Genomic DNA, 16,760 nt, shown 5'->3' on the forward strand with positions numbered 1-16,760 from the left:
ACTGTTCGCCTAAGCACAAAATATTTCATGACAAATGTTAGGGAAGCGTTGTGGCGATTGTTTTAAGCTCATAACTACCTACACAATTTGAGGTCGAGTCCAAATTATCAAATTAAATTTTGATATCGTTTCTTTTGCCCATTAGTGTAGTAGGTATCTCAGTCGATGTACAGATTCATTGAGAAAACAGATCAACTAACTTTTTTGTGTGAGTTTGCAAAGTGGATTAACCATAATTTAGGATTTAAATTATTATTAAAAGACATTGCCTTAAAGTTTCCTTCAACCCAATCAGTCACCTGGAGATAACATTAACCTCAAACTGTTTAGAATTGTTATATTAATCTAGATGAATAAATTTGCAGTTTGTATAATAACTGAAATGTTACCCAGTTAATGCCAACACGAAAACAGCTTTGTTGATCAATGTGAGGATACGTGCTTACGGGTGGCGCAGCAGAGGTCGCAAACCAGTCAAGAATTCTGGACATCATCCGGGTAGCATCAGGACAGAAACAATTGCAAAATCAATACACTCTCCCTATAGCTAATGAGAGTAGGTTACATCATGAAGGATACATTTGAAGGAGAGGATTCAACCTGCTGCCGTACAACATAAAGAGACAAATTGACATGAGCGCGAGGTTGTGGATAAGACGGCCGTTGCATAATGGCCGCCAGGAGATGTGAACATTTCAGTTGAACTGGATAAAGTAGTGTTGATTTTATTGTCTGTTGAATAAACTACCACCACTACTGTCCTTCTCGGAAATAGTTCTTCAACGTCTATCATTAGTGTGCAATCATATGTTTACGAGTATTGGTTATTCGTATTGAGCTTACGATCAACTAATGTCGACATGTAAACATAATACGATGTCATTGAAACATGTAGGAAGTGGGACAGTAAATAATAATATTCAAATCGCGTTACGATACATCGACAAGATACATTTGTAATCCGTAAGTCCATGTTTCACATGACTGTAGATGGGATTTGTGATCTTCCAACCATCGGGTTTGGACATACACATGTTATCCCATTTGATTTTGACAACTGCTATGATTAGTATTACTATAATCGGACCATTTCATTACCAGGCGTGATGGCCGTTGAAATACTGCCGCACAGATGTTAGTTAACCACTTGTAACAATCAGAGGCAAGTCGCTTTGGCGAGAATATCCCTAACTTTAAAAGTCGCTCGGCTAGAATACACGAGACATAGCAATAAGTGGTTCTTATTACACGTTTTCTCTACCGTGTGGTAATTATTTAATCAATGATTGTGTTATAAAGTCCTTGAAAGGCGTGTTGAACATCCAATGAAATCCAAATAAGTATAGACATAACGATGGCTGGCTTTATTCTTTGGACTTCGATGCTTTCTTGCAGTTTCCTCCTGATTGATAATGATATGGACAATCTTTGTTCGTTTGCCAGGAAACAAATGGTGGTCAGAATTTTAATGGGTTGTTCCGAAAGGGCTGACTTTATGTCAGATCTTTCAACGGATGCTTTGTGTTCTTTTATTCTGGTGGCTATGGAGCGTGATGTCTCTCCAATGTATTTGTCTCGACCCAAGGTTACAACCAACTTGAACTCAGTGAAGAATCTCGGTACATCACAACCTTTGCTACTCATCTTGGACTCTTTCGCTACAAGCGTTTGAATTTCGGTCTCCCCAGTTGCATGATATTTCAGGAACCCATGCTTGTCGTAAGAAGCGACTAACGGAATCGGGTGGTATGGCTTGCTGACTTGGTTGACACGTGTCATCGTATCCCAATTGCGTAGATCGATGTTCATGCTGTTGATGACTGGATTGTCTGGTCTAGACTCGATTATTTACAAGACCATATAGCTTGAATATTGCTGAGTGCGGCGTAAAACTAAACTCACTCATGATACTTCATGCACACATTCCCTGGGGCTTTGGGTGGAATGGGACCTTTACCACTGGCATATAACGGTTCGATTAAATGTTCTCTTTTACAATTATTTGAGACCATATGCCAGGTCTGGTACATATTTCCGGAAATGTGTCACCAACAGGACCGTTTAGCTTATGTAAAGAATGCAGCAACCACTGCACCTTCCAGTTGGCTGACTCACTTGAGTAATGCCATTCTATCTTCTTCCACCAAATGAGAAGACGTTTTAATAAAAGTTTACATAATACAGCATTTATTTTCAAAACAATCATAAAATTATTCTACATTGACGCGGCATCAAACTCCCACATAGAATATATGAACTAACGGTGCGCCTTCCTTCCACCAGCCTAAACGGATTATCTACAGATATAGGTTTAGTGTTATAACGCTATTAGCGGTGTTATTGTTTAGCGGTATGCAAAATCAACTAAGAGCAAGAGAGTTACCTCCCTGGAGGATGTAAAAAAGACTGGCTAAAAAAAGCATGTGAATTCCAATGCACAGTTTGATTTAATGAAATCAAGTGCCCTGATAACCCATCGGTCATCAAAAACAGTACATTGGCGACGAGTTCATAACTATCCATCGATATTATGGCCGATCAAGCGCCTCAGCCTGACGTACAGCCGCGAGCAGTGGTAAACCTACCGCACTATCCCCCCTTCGATTGCAAGTCGGATGGAAAGCTCGTTCGTTGGAACAAGTGGAGATCTCGCCTTGTGATTAATGTGTTCGTTGGATATAACATCACTGATGATCGACAGAAGAAAGCATTGTTGTTGTCGTTTGGAGGTGATGATTTGAATGACATTGTGGATTCATTTCTCGAAGCGGATTTGGTGCCGGGACAGGGTGAGACACACTTTGGCAAAATAGTGACTGCTATCACCAATCATTTCAATCCGGAGGTCAACCTTGAATTTCAAAGGTATGCTTTTCGTCAATTAAGGCAGAAAACGGACAATATTGATGAATTCTATCATGAATTACGTCAACATGCAAGTACCTTTGGTTTTGATGAAAGAGTACAAAGTGAAATCAAATCACAATTGATAGCAAGCTGTAAATCCAACAAGGTGAGGGAGAAGGGACTCTCAACCCCAAATATGACATGGTTGACTTGCTCACTCATGGTAGGACATTGGAACTTACCAATAAGCATGCTAAAGAAATACAAGCAGCTACAAATTCCACTACCATCAATGAACAAGCACACAGAAATTATAGAGAGAAAAAGCACACCAAAAGGTTTTCAAGGAAAGAAGGCTCAAAACCCTCAGCTAAATGTGACAATTGTGGACAAGATTGGCCTCATCAGTGTGGTCAAAGGAATTGTTCAGCGAGAGGTCAAGCGTGACAAGTGTGGTAAAATGAACCATTTCTCAAAAGTGTGTAAGAGCTATGGAAATAAACGTTTTCAAAGGAAGAAAGTACGGAATGTTGGGATGGACAATAGTGACCCAGAAGAAGACTATGTTTTCTTAGCAAAAGGGAATTCTACACTATTTCCAAAGTTCCAAAGTGAACAGGTTCCAGAAATGGACTTGAACGAAGAAATCCAAGAACGAAGATATCCAACCCGAGAAAGGAGGTGAGGTGAGGTGAGGTGAGGTGAGGTGAGGTGAGGTGAAATTGGGTTGAACGTCGTGCTTGAGAATATTTCGCGCATATAACGACGTGCATGCATGTGTATGTGTATGTGCGGCTGCTTGTACTAGCCCAGACTGAAGCTGGTTTTATAGTGCTAGCCCACTGAGATACCATGCAGCAGTGAAGCATGAATACCCCACTCAGACACATTATACTGACTCCGAGCCGATCAGTCCTTGTTGTACCCATTAATGCCGAGCGCCAGGCAGGGACCAACAAGTACCATATTTTAACGTCTTTTGGTATGACGCGGTCAGGGATCGAACCCGCTACCTTCCGCTCTCCGGGCAGACGCTCTAACCACTACACCACGGAGGCGGCTCCCGAGAAAGGAGACTTCCGTCCAGATTCAATGACTTTGTTATATAAAACAAAAATGCAAAGAGGATTTTTGCACAATAATGTGTTCAGACTAATTCTTCTTATATAGTGTTTTTATGAGAGACTTTAAATATCTTGTGGACTTCAGAAAGTTTAGTATTGTTTAACACATGGACTTAATTTGAGGAGTCATTTCATAAATCATGTCAAGATGACATTCTTATGTTTGTTTTACTTTATAAAGCTAATCATTCACCCAAGGAGAAGAGGGATGTAGTGTTATAACGCTATTAGCGGTGTTATTGTTTAGCAGTATGCAAAAACAACTCAGAGCAAGATAGTTACCTCCCTTGAGGATGATAAAACACCCAACGAACAAACTGTCAATTACGATCTTTGTAATGCTCACGGAAGCATAGTTGGCGTTTGTTCAGTGCATGGTACTGACAATGTTCTGACGCCTGATCATGCATTGCAATCACTTGTGAACAGTAGCATGCACTTATCATCTGAACAAAACATTCTGCCTCCTATTATTCTTTAAAGCAGTGTCGTCATCTGATCAATATGTCAGTGAGTTTATTTTTTGTGTGGATACGATGACATGTGTCATCCAAGTCAATATGTCAGAATCAAATGGTTACCGTAATCACGCATGTGTGCTCGTCCTTTTAGATATAGCTGTTTGAGAATATCATTAACTCCGCTTTTATTTGGATTCAATCGATATTTATTTAATTTGACCGATAGATGTGGGAGGACAGTCCCACGGTATGCATGTCTAAGACGCTTACCACCTTCGGTGAAACCTACCAGACGTAGGTTTGGACGTATTTGCCTATTCACTTTGAAATATCTCTGATGAAATATTAATTTGAATGTGTTTCTTGATCGATGTGCCTGCTGGTAGCCCTGATTTCATAACAATCTCTGTGAACAACGATGGTTGGTTGGTTCGTTTGTTGTTTAACGCCGCACTCGGCAATATTCCAGCTATATTGTGGCGGTCTGTAAATAATCGGGTCTGTACCAGACAGTCCAGTGATCAACAGCATGAGCATCGATCTACGCATCTGGGATACGGTGACATGTGTCAACCATGTCAGCAAGCCCGACCACCCGGACCGTTAGTCGCCTTTTACGACATGAATGGGTTACTGATCTTGACGGATCAACAACAAAGGAAATGTTCAGATGACGTCGCCACCCCGAATCTGTGTTGAAGAAAGAACACGGTTTCATAAACGTTGTACACATAGGCGTAATTAAAAACGTAACATCTCCTTTTATTTCTCAAATAACAAACTATATATTTTGCACAATGTGTTGATTGTGACGTACAAGTCACAAACATTGCGTATGTGCTGCAGGTATTTTCCAAAATGTAAATATAGCAAATACGGAAGAAGCACACCTCACTTATGCGTAATGTAGCCTTAGGCACTCGACTGCATTAGAAAACATCATAGATCAATCATAAATACTAATAGTGAGTGAGTGAGTGAGTGAGTTTAGTTTTACGCCACTTTAAGCAATGTTCCAGCAACATCACGGCGGATGAATCCTGAAATGGGCTTCAAATATTGTACCCATGGGGGGGGAATCGAACCCGGATCTTCGGTGTGACGAGCGGTCGCATTACCCACTGGGCTACCCCGCCGCCCCAGGCTACTAATAGAGTCAGTGCGGTTTCATTTGAGTTCCGAGGATTCTGGGGCATTGACGAAGAGTTCGTTAGAGCTGCTTCTGCCACACCTCTATACACACAAGAAACAATGAATTTCCCACGTACAATGTACATTTCCATGTAGTGCATACAACCCACAGGGAATAATACCATGAAGAATGCTTGTATAGCCACTAATGGATGAACATTGCTGGCACGAACGATTGATAAATATTTAAAAACTGACGACGAGTATTCCCCTTGAGATCTTCCTCCGTGACGCTGTCACACCATGCCAGTCATGTATCACCAGAGACGTAGACTTGGTACCATTGGTTGTGGAACAAGCGTAACCCCCTGAACCCACACTGGACATATTAGATTGGCGTATACAGAGGATATTATATGAGTGCCCATGTCATACTATGTTTACAACACGAGTGCCTAAATTTTGGTATTTCCTGAGCGATAGCGAGAGATATACCAATATCTAGGCACGAGTGTCGTAAACATAGTATGATATGTACACGAATATACTATTCTGTTTATTACCGAAGTCGTCAAATTGAGGAAAATAACCCAAATCTACTTCCAAACATAGGCTGTGTACCCGCCGTCGCCGCATGTAGAACGCAACGTCACAGAAGAAACGTGACGTCATAGCATTGTTCATGACGTCACGTCACCATGATAAAGTGATATTTTGCCCCAGGGCATCGTATAAACAATATGAAACCCGATATGCTCGCCCTCGTAGGTAATAAATAGCAATCATTCTCCCACGTCCGCGCTTGCATGTGGCATTTACCCTCTGATAAGGATCAGTTGTTAGCTGATCAAACCATATCTGGATTTTTGATGACTACTTTTATTTTAAGATGCAAATGTCTAAATGAAATATCTTAACACCACAATGAAGGCCATTTCCGAATGATTTTCTGATTATTGAATTCATTTCTTGATACACAAGTAGCATCATGATATGATATGTTTAATGGTTTCCTTGTTGGTATTTCAAAGACAGGTAATGTATCGAACAATCTTCGAATTGGGAATGGTGATAAAAAGTGTGACCTTTTTTTGTGGTGAAATAAAATGAAGTGAAAAAGGAGAACAAGGTTTCTCACGTAATAACGTGTTTAACAGTATATAAATATTATATAATTGTGGCATTTGCATCCCAAATGATTTTTTGAAAGACACGTTCTACATTGCTCACTTGCTAAAACCTCAAGCCTGTATTTATACATGGATTTGAAAGTGAATAAGTTGACAGTTAAACCTCATTTCAGTTTTAAGTGTATTTCAGTAAAGAAATCAAGACACTTTTTCTCTTGTCAGTAACAACAGCTATTTCTGCAACATTTTTATTCCTAGAATGTGTGTTCATTTGATCTTTGGCTAAATTTTTGTCATTTTCGCCAATATCTGAAGGGATGATGTAAATCCAACTAGGGTCCATACAGGAAGCAACTGTACTGTACGTCCCCATGATCCTTAGTATGGTGATCTGTCTTGGGCTATTGGCGACCTATAACCTGTTTTTATTATTGTATTGTCTTCAATTGTAAAATAGTTTTAGATCTACATGCTAGCTTTATACACCATCTGTGATACTCTAGCTATCTATTTTACAGTACTTTGATGACTGGATTGTTTTACTTGTATTTAATATGCATGCAAAACTATCTCGTCACTATATGGCTGAAATTTTACTGAGGTGACGTTAAATTTTAACTAATTCATATGAATTCATTCTTAACAAATACATGCAAAAGAAGACACGTTTGATTGAAACATCTTATTGATTTACCTATCTGGGAACAACTTACCTTTCCCTTCATTATTTATTTGTTAAAGGTCACATGGAACCAAAAACACAATTATCAATTATTCATGACACATAATATACATTGCTGAGTATGAAAGAACATATAAACAAAATTATAAGCGTACAATCGCAAATCAAAAGTGCAATATTTTGTACTTGGGTTTACTTTCCTCGAAAGGAAGGACCCGGGATACCGAACCCAGTCAAAGTGGGTGGGTGTGCACTCAAGTGTAACGAAGTCTTTCATTGGCTGGTTCATTTGCCAATGCCCTCACGGCTCATTGTGTGTCTGATATATAGAGATGTTGGGTTTTGTAAATACATGCTCATTTTTTGTGTATAACATTTTGCAATCAACAGACATCATATCATGTCAATTGTACAAGTATCACACCTGCCTGCCTGTGTAGCCTACTTACATAATGTGACAGAGACCGAACTCCGGCCATAAATCAATGCGTTTTGTTTATGGTGTATAGCCTGATAGGTGTTAAATTCAAATGGCATGTGGTCAGTGATCGCAGTTGTGTATTGAATATTGTCATTAGCAGACAGGCAGGCAGACACACAGGTGTCAATAAAACAGTCATTGAGTTTTGTCTGTGACAATGACATATCTATATCACAGTTAGAAATACTGTCAACGCTAAGTAATGACATTGCTTTTAAGTATCGAACTGAGAAAGTGACTCGGTAAGAAGAACGTGTGGTGAAATAGACAAACGAAATTATATAAACAGTTAAATCGGTAATCTACTGTCATAACACATAAAAAGCTCGCGCTTGTGAAATATCAACAAAACATTAGGAAAATAGCTCACATCAAAGCCTCAACCGAGTATTCACCGCCAGCGAAGGTTTTCCGTCTTGAAATGTTGAACGCCTCACTGGTTGACACATAGCTGAGTAGATCTAGATCCTAACAAGGTTTTTTATGTAATGAGTAGATTATTTATTATTCTTTATTCATTAGACTACGCCTGCTCACGACCTTTTCTTAAATCCGGACATCCCGCTTCCAAGCTGCGCGAACCTATTTCACTGCTCAACTTTATAAGTTGAATTTCCATTTTTGATGATTTGTATCTGTAAGTCCATACCGAAAGGCATCATAATCTGCAAAGTTGTGTTTTACGTTGCATGCAACCTTTAAACAAGTATTTTAATTCAGTAAGGTTAAGTCACATATTTGTTTTTAATTAACATTTAGTTTGTCGTTGCATTGATGTAACCTCTAAATTCAGTCTATCACATATGTACCGTTTGTGTGTTGTAGAATTATGGATTTTATAAATGAAATGTAGCGTCAATATCATCTTCGTCCCCATTTTGTGTAGACGTGTACCTGTCCCGTGACACTGTAGGTCGTCTCTGCTGTTTTCCAGTTGACGGAGGTGTGAGCGCCTGGGGATCGTGGGGCACGTTGGTATGTTCACAGACATGCGGCATCCCGGCCACAGGAACCAGGACTCGAACCCGATCCTGCACCAACCCTGCTCCAGCTCACGGAGGAGCGGACTGCTCTGAGTCTCTTACAAGCACCACCAGTGAGAATTGTGGCTTCTCACCGTGCCCAGGTGAGGTTATACATAAACATATGCTAATGATCTAATGATAGGGTCGGAATGACGCATGGTACTGATTAATTAATTTTGTTAGCTTCTATTTTCTGTATATTTATTTATCTGATGATCCTCTGGTTATGCATGTCAGGACTCGTGATGAAAGCAAAAGATTCCATAACTGTTTTTAGCCTGCCAAGTTTTTTGGTAAGAATCTCAAAGTTGAGGTTTCAGTGAACTCTTCTTACAGTTTGACAACGTGCGTTTGATTTCGCTGTTCATGTGTAAAGACATTGTAAATTAAAATGACCCGCTGCTGGGGACGTTTTTTCACCAGACATTGTGCTCGTTTATTGGTACTTGAGTATGGTATGCCAGAATCTTGAAAATTGCCGCACATTTTTGCCAATGGATCCATGGATATCAGTACAACAACACTGAACCAATTTTTGCCACGTTTGTGTTTTTGAATATACTACATTTGTTCGTTCTTTTATTTTCGATTTGCCATTTCTATTAGGCCTTGAGGATACATATATCCATTGCACTTTGGATAAGTTTGTCACTTTGTCAACATTCAGAATCTTATTGTAAAAAAATGTGGCACGAGTCAGGCGTTCTTTCTGTGATTTGTTTTGCAGTCTATTATTGCGAGGTTTGGATAAGTTCCTTTCAATGGTTCATGGTGACATATTGATATTAGGAAAATATGATCAATCAAACACTTCTTAGGATGAAAAAATTGTCAGAAAATATGGCATGAGTCATGCGTTTTGTCTGTGATTTGTTTTGCAGAAATAAAGCTGTATCTTGAACTTGAATTGCCTAACTGTAGTTCTTATACGGGATAGTGTTAACATGCTGTTTGTCTGTCTGTCTGTCTGTCTGTCTGTCTGTATGTATGTATGTATGTATGTATGTATGTATGTATGTATGTATGTATGTATGTATGTATGTATGTATGTATGTATGTGTGGATGTATTTGTGTGTGTATGTATGTATACATGAATGCATATATGCATGAATGTATGTATGTTCGTGTGTGTGTCTGCGCTTGTATGTGTGCGTGAGTGTCTGAGCGCACCTTTCACACGTCAGCCATTAGACTGAGTCGTGGCATAGCTATTATGCTGTAAACAAGGATAAATAGAAGTTACAGATGCTATTTTTTCATTGAAGTGATTTACCAGATAGTTATAAAACAGTGTTTCGGAAGCACTAACATAATGTATTCTTTACTTTAGTAAACGGTGGAGTCAGCAGCTGGAGCTCTTGGAGTGGCTCCTGTACACAAACCTGTGGCACATCTCATACTGTTTCCAAAACCCGTAGTCGAACCTGCACGAATCCATCTCCAGCTTACGGTGGATCTTCCTGTACGGAGACTCTTTCAGAAACGTCTGTCTTCAACTGCGGCCTGCCTTCATGTACAGGTAGACATTTGCATTTAATATTAGAGACTTTAAATAATTATCTTTTGGACTGCAGAAAGTTTAGTATTGCTTAACACATGGACTCTAAAGTTAATTTGAGGAATCATTTCATAATTCTTGTCAAGATGACATTATTATGTTTTTAAAGCTAATCATTCACCCAAGGAGAAGAAGGATGTAGTGCTATAACGCTATTAGCGGTGTTATTGTTTAGCGGTATGCAAAAACAACTAAGAGCAAGAGAGTTACCCACTGTAGGATGTGAAAAAGACTGGCTAATAAAGGCATGTGAATTCCAATGCACGGTTTGATTTATTGAAATCAAGTGCCCTGATAACCCATCGGTCATCAAAAACAGTACAATAGGAAGGGTTAAAAATCCTAAAGATATCCTATCTGAATTAAAGACCGCTGATCAGGACCAATTCCTCTGGACTGGTTGTTGCTTTTGTCATTGTGTTTGCCTGGTGGGTACCCTGATGATACCCCCAAAATATCTCGATATATGATACGATGGGATGCGATGACATGTATCAGCCAAGTCAGCGAGCCTGAACACCCGATTCCGTTGGGGTATGGGTTGCTAAGAATAATAATTTTCATTACATCTGAAGAGTCGTTGAAAGGCGTACTTAAAGAACCATATAGGTTGTTTGTATGGGCTGACTGGCCGATGTGACATAGGAAGAACAGTGTTACAATATGTGACCCTTCAACGGCACTGAACGAAACTCCCCGCATAATGTATAATACCTGTCGACTCCAAGGGCGTGTTTAAACATACGTAATGACGGCAGATTGCCATGCTCAACCACTCACGGCTAAGGCTAATGTTTTCTGGTTTCTTATTAATCTTGGCGCACTGTAGGGTAACAAAACACCCAACGAACAAACTGTCAATTACGATCTTTGCAATGCTCACGGAAGCATGGTTGGCGTTTGTTCAGTGCATGGTACTGACAATGTTCTGACGCCTGATCATGCATTGCAATCACTTGTGAACAGTAGCATGCACTTATCATCTGAACAAATCATTCTGCCTCCTATTATTCTTCAAAGTAGTGTCGTCATCTGATCAATAAGTCAGTGAGTTTATTTTTTGTGTGGATACGATGATATGTGTCATCCAAGTCAATATGTCAGAATCAAATGGTTACCGTAATCACGCATGTGTGCTCGTCCTTTTAGATATAGCTGTTTGAGAATATCATTAACTCCGCTCTTATTTTGATTCCATCTATATTTATTTAATTTGACAGATTGATGTGGGAGGACAGTCCCACGGTATGCATATCTAAGACGCTTACCACCTTCGGTGAAACCTACCAGACATAATAATACTAGAAACATAGTCCAAGAGAACAAAGCACCCTAAGTTTCTGGCTTGCCCCAAAACGAAATTTATGAAATGTTGGCAAATCTATTTTTTTTAGCAAATGTTTGGACGTACTTGCCTATTCACTTTGAAATATCTCTGATGAAATATTAATTTGAATGAGTTTCTTGGTCGATGTGTCTGCTGGTAGCCCGGATTTCATAATAATCTCTGTGAACAACAATGGTTGGTTGGTTCGTTTGTTGTTTAACGCCGCACTCGGCAATATTCCAGCTATATTGTGGCGGTCTGTAAATAATCGGGTCTGGACCAGACAGTCCAGTGATCAACAGCATGAGCATCGATCTACGCATCTGGGATACGGTGACATGTGTCAACCATGTCAGCAAGCCCGACCACCCGAACCGTTAGTCGCCTCTTACGACATGAATGGGTTACTGATCTTGACGGATCAACAACAAAGGAAATGTTCAGATGACGTCGCCACCCCGAATCTGTGTTGAAGAAAGAACACGGTTTCATAAACGTTGTACACATAGGCGTAATTAAAAAAATAACATCTCCTTTTATTTCTCAAATAACAAACTATATATTTTGCAAAATGTGTTGATTGTGACGTACAAGTAACAAACATTGCGTATGTGCTGCAGGTATTTTCCAAAATATAAATATAGCAAATACGGAAGAAGCACACCTCACTTATGCGTAATGTAGCCTTAGGCACTCGACTGCATTAGAAAACATCATAGATCAATCATAAATACAAAGAGTGAGTGAGTGAGTGAGTGAGTGAGTGAGTGAGTGAGTGAGTGAGTGAGTGAGTGAGTGAGTGAGTGAGTGAGTGAGTGAGTGAGTGAGTGAGTGAGTGAGTGAGTGAGTGAGTGAGTGAGTGAGTGAGTTTAGTTTTACGCCACTTTAAGCAATGTTCCAGCAACATCACGGCGGATGACACCTGAAATGGGCTTCAAATATTGTACCCATGGGGGGAATCGAACCCGGATCTTCGGTGTGACGAGCGGTCGCATTACCCACTGGGCTACCCCGCCGCCCCAGGCTACTAATAGAGTCAGTGCGGTTTCATTTGAGTTCCGAGGATTCTGGCGCATTAACGAAGAGTTCGTTAGAGCTGCTTCTGCCACACCTCTATACACACAAGAAACAATGAATTTCCCACGTACAATGTACATTTCCATGTAGTGCATACAACCCACAGGGAATATAACCATGAAGAATGCTTGTATAGCCACTAATGGATGAACATTGCTGGCACGAACGATTGATAAATATTTAAAAAACTGACGACGAGCATTCCCCTTGAGATCTTCCTCTGTGACGCTGTCACACCATGCCAGTCATGTATCACCAGAGACATAGACTTGGTACCATTGGTTGTGGAACAAGCGTAACCCCCTGAACCCACACTGGACATATTAGATTGGCGTATACAGAGGATATTATATGAGTGCCCATGTCATACTATGTTTACAACACGAGTGCCTAAATTTTGGTATTTCCTGAGCGATAGCGAGAGATATACCAATATCTAGGCACGAGTGTCGTAAACATAGTATGATATGTACACGAATATACTATTCTGTTTATTACCGAAGTCGTCAAATTGAGGAAAATAACCCAAATCTACTTCCAAACATAGGCTGTGTACCCGCCGTCGCCGCATGTAGAACGCAACGTCACAGAAGAAACGTGACGTCATAGCATTGTTCATGACGTCACGTCACCATGATAAAGTGATATTTTGCCCCAGGGCATCGTAAAATAAATATGAAACCCGATATGCTCGCCCTCGTAGGTAATAAATAGCAATCATTCTCCCACGTCCGCGCTTGCATGTGGCATTTACCCTCTGATAAGGATCAGTTGTTAGCTGATCAAACCATATCTGGATTTTTGATGACTAGTTTTATTTTAAGATGCAAATGTCTAAATGAAATATCTTAACACCACAATGAAGGCCATTTCCGAATCGATTTTCTGATTATTGAATTCATTTCTTGATACACAAGTAGCATCATGATATGATATGTGTAATGGTTTCCTTGTTGGTATTTCAAAGACAGGTAATGTATCGAACAATCTCCGAATTGGGAATGGTGATAAAAAGTGTGACCTATTTTTGTGGTAAAATAAAATGAAGTGAAAAAAGAGAACAAGGTTTCTCACGTAATAACGTGTTTAACAGTATATAAATATTATATAATTGTGGCATTTGCATCCCAAATGATTTTTTGAAAGACACGTTCTACATTGCTCACTTGCTAAAACCTCAAGCCTGTATTTATACATGGATTTGAAAGTGAATAAGTTGACAGTTAAACCTCATTTCAGTTTTAAGTGTATTTCAGCAAAGAAATCAAGACACTTTTTCTCTTGTCAGTAACAACAGCTATTTCTGCAACACTTTTATTCCTAGAATGTGTGTTCATTTGATCTTTGGCTAAATTTTTGTCATATTCGCCAATATCTGAAGGGACGATGTAAATCCAACTAGGGTCCATGCAGGTAGCAACTGTACTGTACGTCCCCATGATCCTTAGTGTGGTGATCTGCCTTGGGCTATTGGCGACCTATAACCTGTTTTTATTATTGTATTGTCTTCAATTGTAAAATAGTTTTAGATCTACATGCTAGCTTTATACACCATCTGTGATACTCTAGCTATCTATTTTACAGTACTTTGATGACTGGATTGTTTTACTTGTATTTAATATGCATGCAAAACTGTCTCGTCACTATATGGCTGAAATATTACTGAGGTGACGTTAAATTTTAACTCATTCATATGAATTCATTCTTAACAAATACATGCAAAAGAAGACACGTTTGATTGAAACATCTTATTGATTTACCTATCTTGGAACAACTTACCTTTCCCTTCATTATTTATTTGTTAAAGGTCACATGGAACCAAAAAATTAAACATAATTAAAACACAATTATCACTTATTCATGACACATAATATACATTGCTGAGTATGAAAAAACATATAAACAAAATTATAAGCGTACAATCGCAAATCAAAAGTGCAATATTTTGTACTTGGGTTTACTTCCCTCGAAACGAAGGAACCGGGATACCGAACCCAGTCAGAGCGGGTGGGTGTGCACTCAAGTGTAACGAAGTCTTCCATTGGCTGGTTCATTTGCCAATACCCTCACGGCTCATTGTGTGTGTGCATATATAGAGATGTTGGGTTTTGTAAATACATGCTCATTTTTTGTGTATAACATTTTGCAATCAACAGACATCATAACATGCCAAGTGTACACAAAAGTATCACACCTGCCTGTCTGTGTACTTACATAATGTGACAGAGACCGAACTTGGGCCATAAATCAATGCGTTTTGTTTATGGTGTATAGCTTGATAGGTGTTAAGTTCAAATGGCATGTGGTCAGTTATCGAAGCTGTGTAATGAATATTGTCATTAGCAGACAGGCAGGCAGACACACAGGTGTCAATAAAACAGTCATTGAGTTTTGTCTGTGACAACGACATATCTATATCACAGTTAGAAATTCTGTCAACGCTAAATAATGACATTGCTTTTAAGTATCGAACTGAGAAAGTGACTCGGTAAGAAGAACGTGTGGTGAAATAGACAAACGAAATTATATAAACAGTTAAATCGGTAATCTACTGTCATAACATATAAAAAGCTCACGCTTGTGAAATATCAACAAAACATTAGGAAAATAGCTCACATCAAAGCCTTCACCGAGTATTCACCGCCAGCGAAGGTTTTCCGTCTTGAAATGTTGAACGCCTCACTGGTTGACACATAGCTGAGTAGATCTAGATCCTAACCAGGTTTTTTATGTAATGAGTAGATTATTTATGATTATTTTTTCATTAGACTACGCCTGCTCACGACCTTTTCTTAAATCCGGACATCCCGCTTCCAAGCTGCGCGAACCTATTTCACTCCTCATGTGCTATGAGCGCAGCGCAGCACAGCTGTTGAAACCATTTTTCACCCCAAGCGCTGAATCATTTGAACTCCGATTTTACGGGGTTTTTTTCATCGCGTTAATTTTCAACTTTATAAGTTGAATTTCCATTTTTGATGATTTGTATCTGTAAGTCCATACCGAAAGGCATCATAATCTGCAAAGTTGTGTTTTACGTTGCATGCGACCTTTAAACAACTATATTAATTCAGTAAGGTTAAGTCACATATATGTTTTTAATTAACATTTAGTTTGTCGTTGCATTGATGTAACCTCTAAATTCAGTTTATCACATATGTACCGTTTGTGTGTTGTAGAATTATGGATTTTATAAATGAAATGTAGCGTCAATATCATCTTCGTCCCCATTTTGTGTAGACGTGTACCTGTCCCGTGACACTATAGGTCGTCTCTGCTGTTTTCCAGTTGACGGAGGTGTGAGCGCCTGGGGATCGTGGGGCACGTTGGTATGTTCAGAGACATGCGGCGTCCCGGCCACAGGAACCAGGACTCGAACCCGAACCTGCACCAACCCTGCTCCAGCTCACGGAGGAGCGGACTGCTCTGAGTCTCTTACAAGCACCACCAGTGAGAATTGTGGCTTCTCACCGTGCCCAGGTGAGGTTATACATAAACATATGCTAATGATCTAATGATAGGGTCGGAATGACGCATGGTAATGATTTTTTCGCAATTACTTTTGTTAGCTTCAATTTTCTGTGATATAAAGGAAGCCTGTTATAAAACAATAAACAACAAAATAATAATATCATATAATACAGTACGTTTAGGATATGCATAATAGGTTATTGTTGTGTACTTTTGCACATATCTATTTATCTGATGATCCTCTGGTTATGCATGTCAGGACTCGTGATGAAAGCAAAAGATTCCAGAACTGTTTTAAGCCTGCCAAGGTTTTTGGTCAGAATCTCAAAGTTGAGGTTTCAGTGAACTCTTCTTACACTTTGACAACGTGCGTTTGATTTCGCTGTTGATGTGTATATACATTGTAAATATTAAAATGACCCGCTGCTGGGGACGATTTTCACCG

The 16,760-nt window shown here is 39.4% G+C and overlaps 1 protein-coding gene across 2 annotated transcripts in view; it reads left to right on the forward strand.

Moving 5' to 3' along the window:
* LOC124272785 (coadhesin-like) overlaps positions 1-16,760 on the forward strand; it is a 136,410-nt gene that overhangs the window by 9,480 nt on the left and 110,170 nt on the right. For both annotated transcript variants that reach the window (XM_046707999.1, XM_046707990.1), the window contains exons 3-5: positions 8,791-8,982; positions 10,213-10,401; positions 16,133-16,324. In XM_046707999.1, the coding sequence (XP_046563955.1) occupies positions 8,791-8,982; positions 10,213-10,401; positions 16,133-16,324 (573 nt within the window). The remainder of the gene's footprint in view (positions 1-8,790; positions 8,983-10,212; positions 10,402-16,132; positions 16,325-16,760) is intronic.

This window comes from Haliotis rubra, unplaced genomic scaffold, assembly GCF_003918875.1.
Source record: "Haliotis rubra isolate DU_JTF1 unplaced genomic scaffold, ASM391887v1 Scf1030, whole genome shotgun sequence".
NCBI classification, from domain to species: domain Eukaryota; kingdom Metazoa; phylum Mollusca; class Gastropoda; order Lepetellida; family Haliotidae; genus Haliotis; species Haliotis rubra.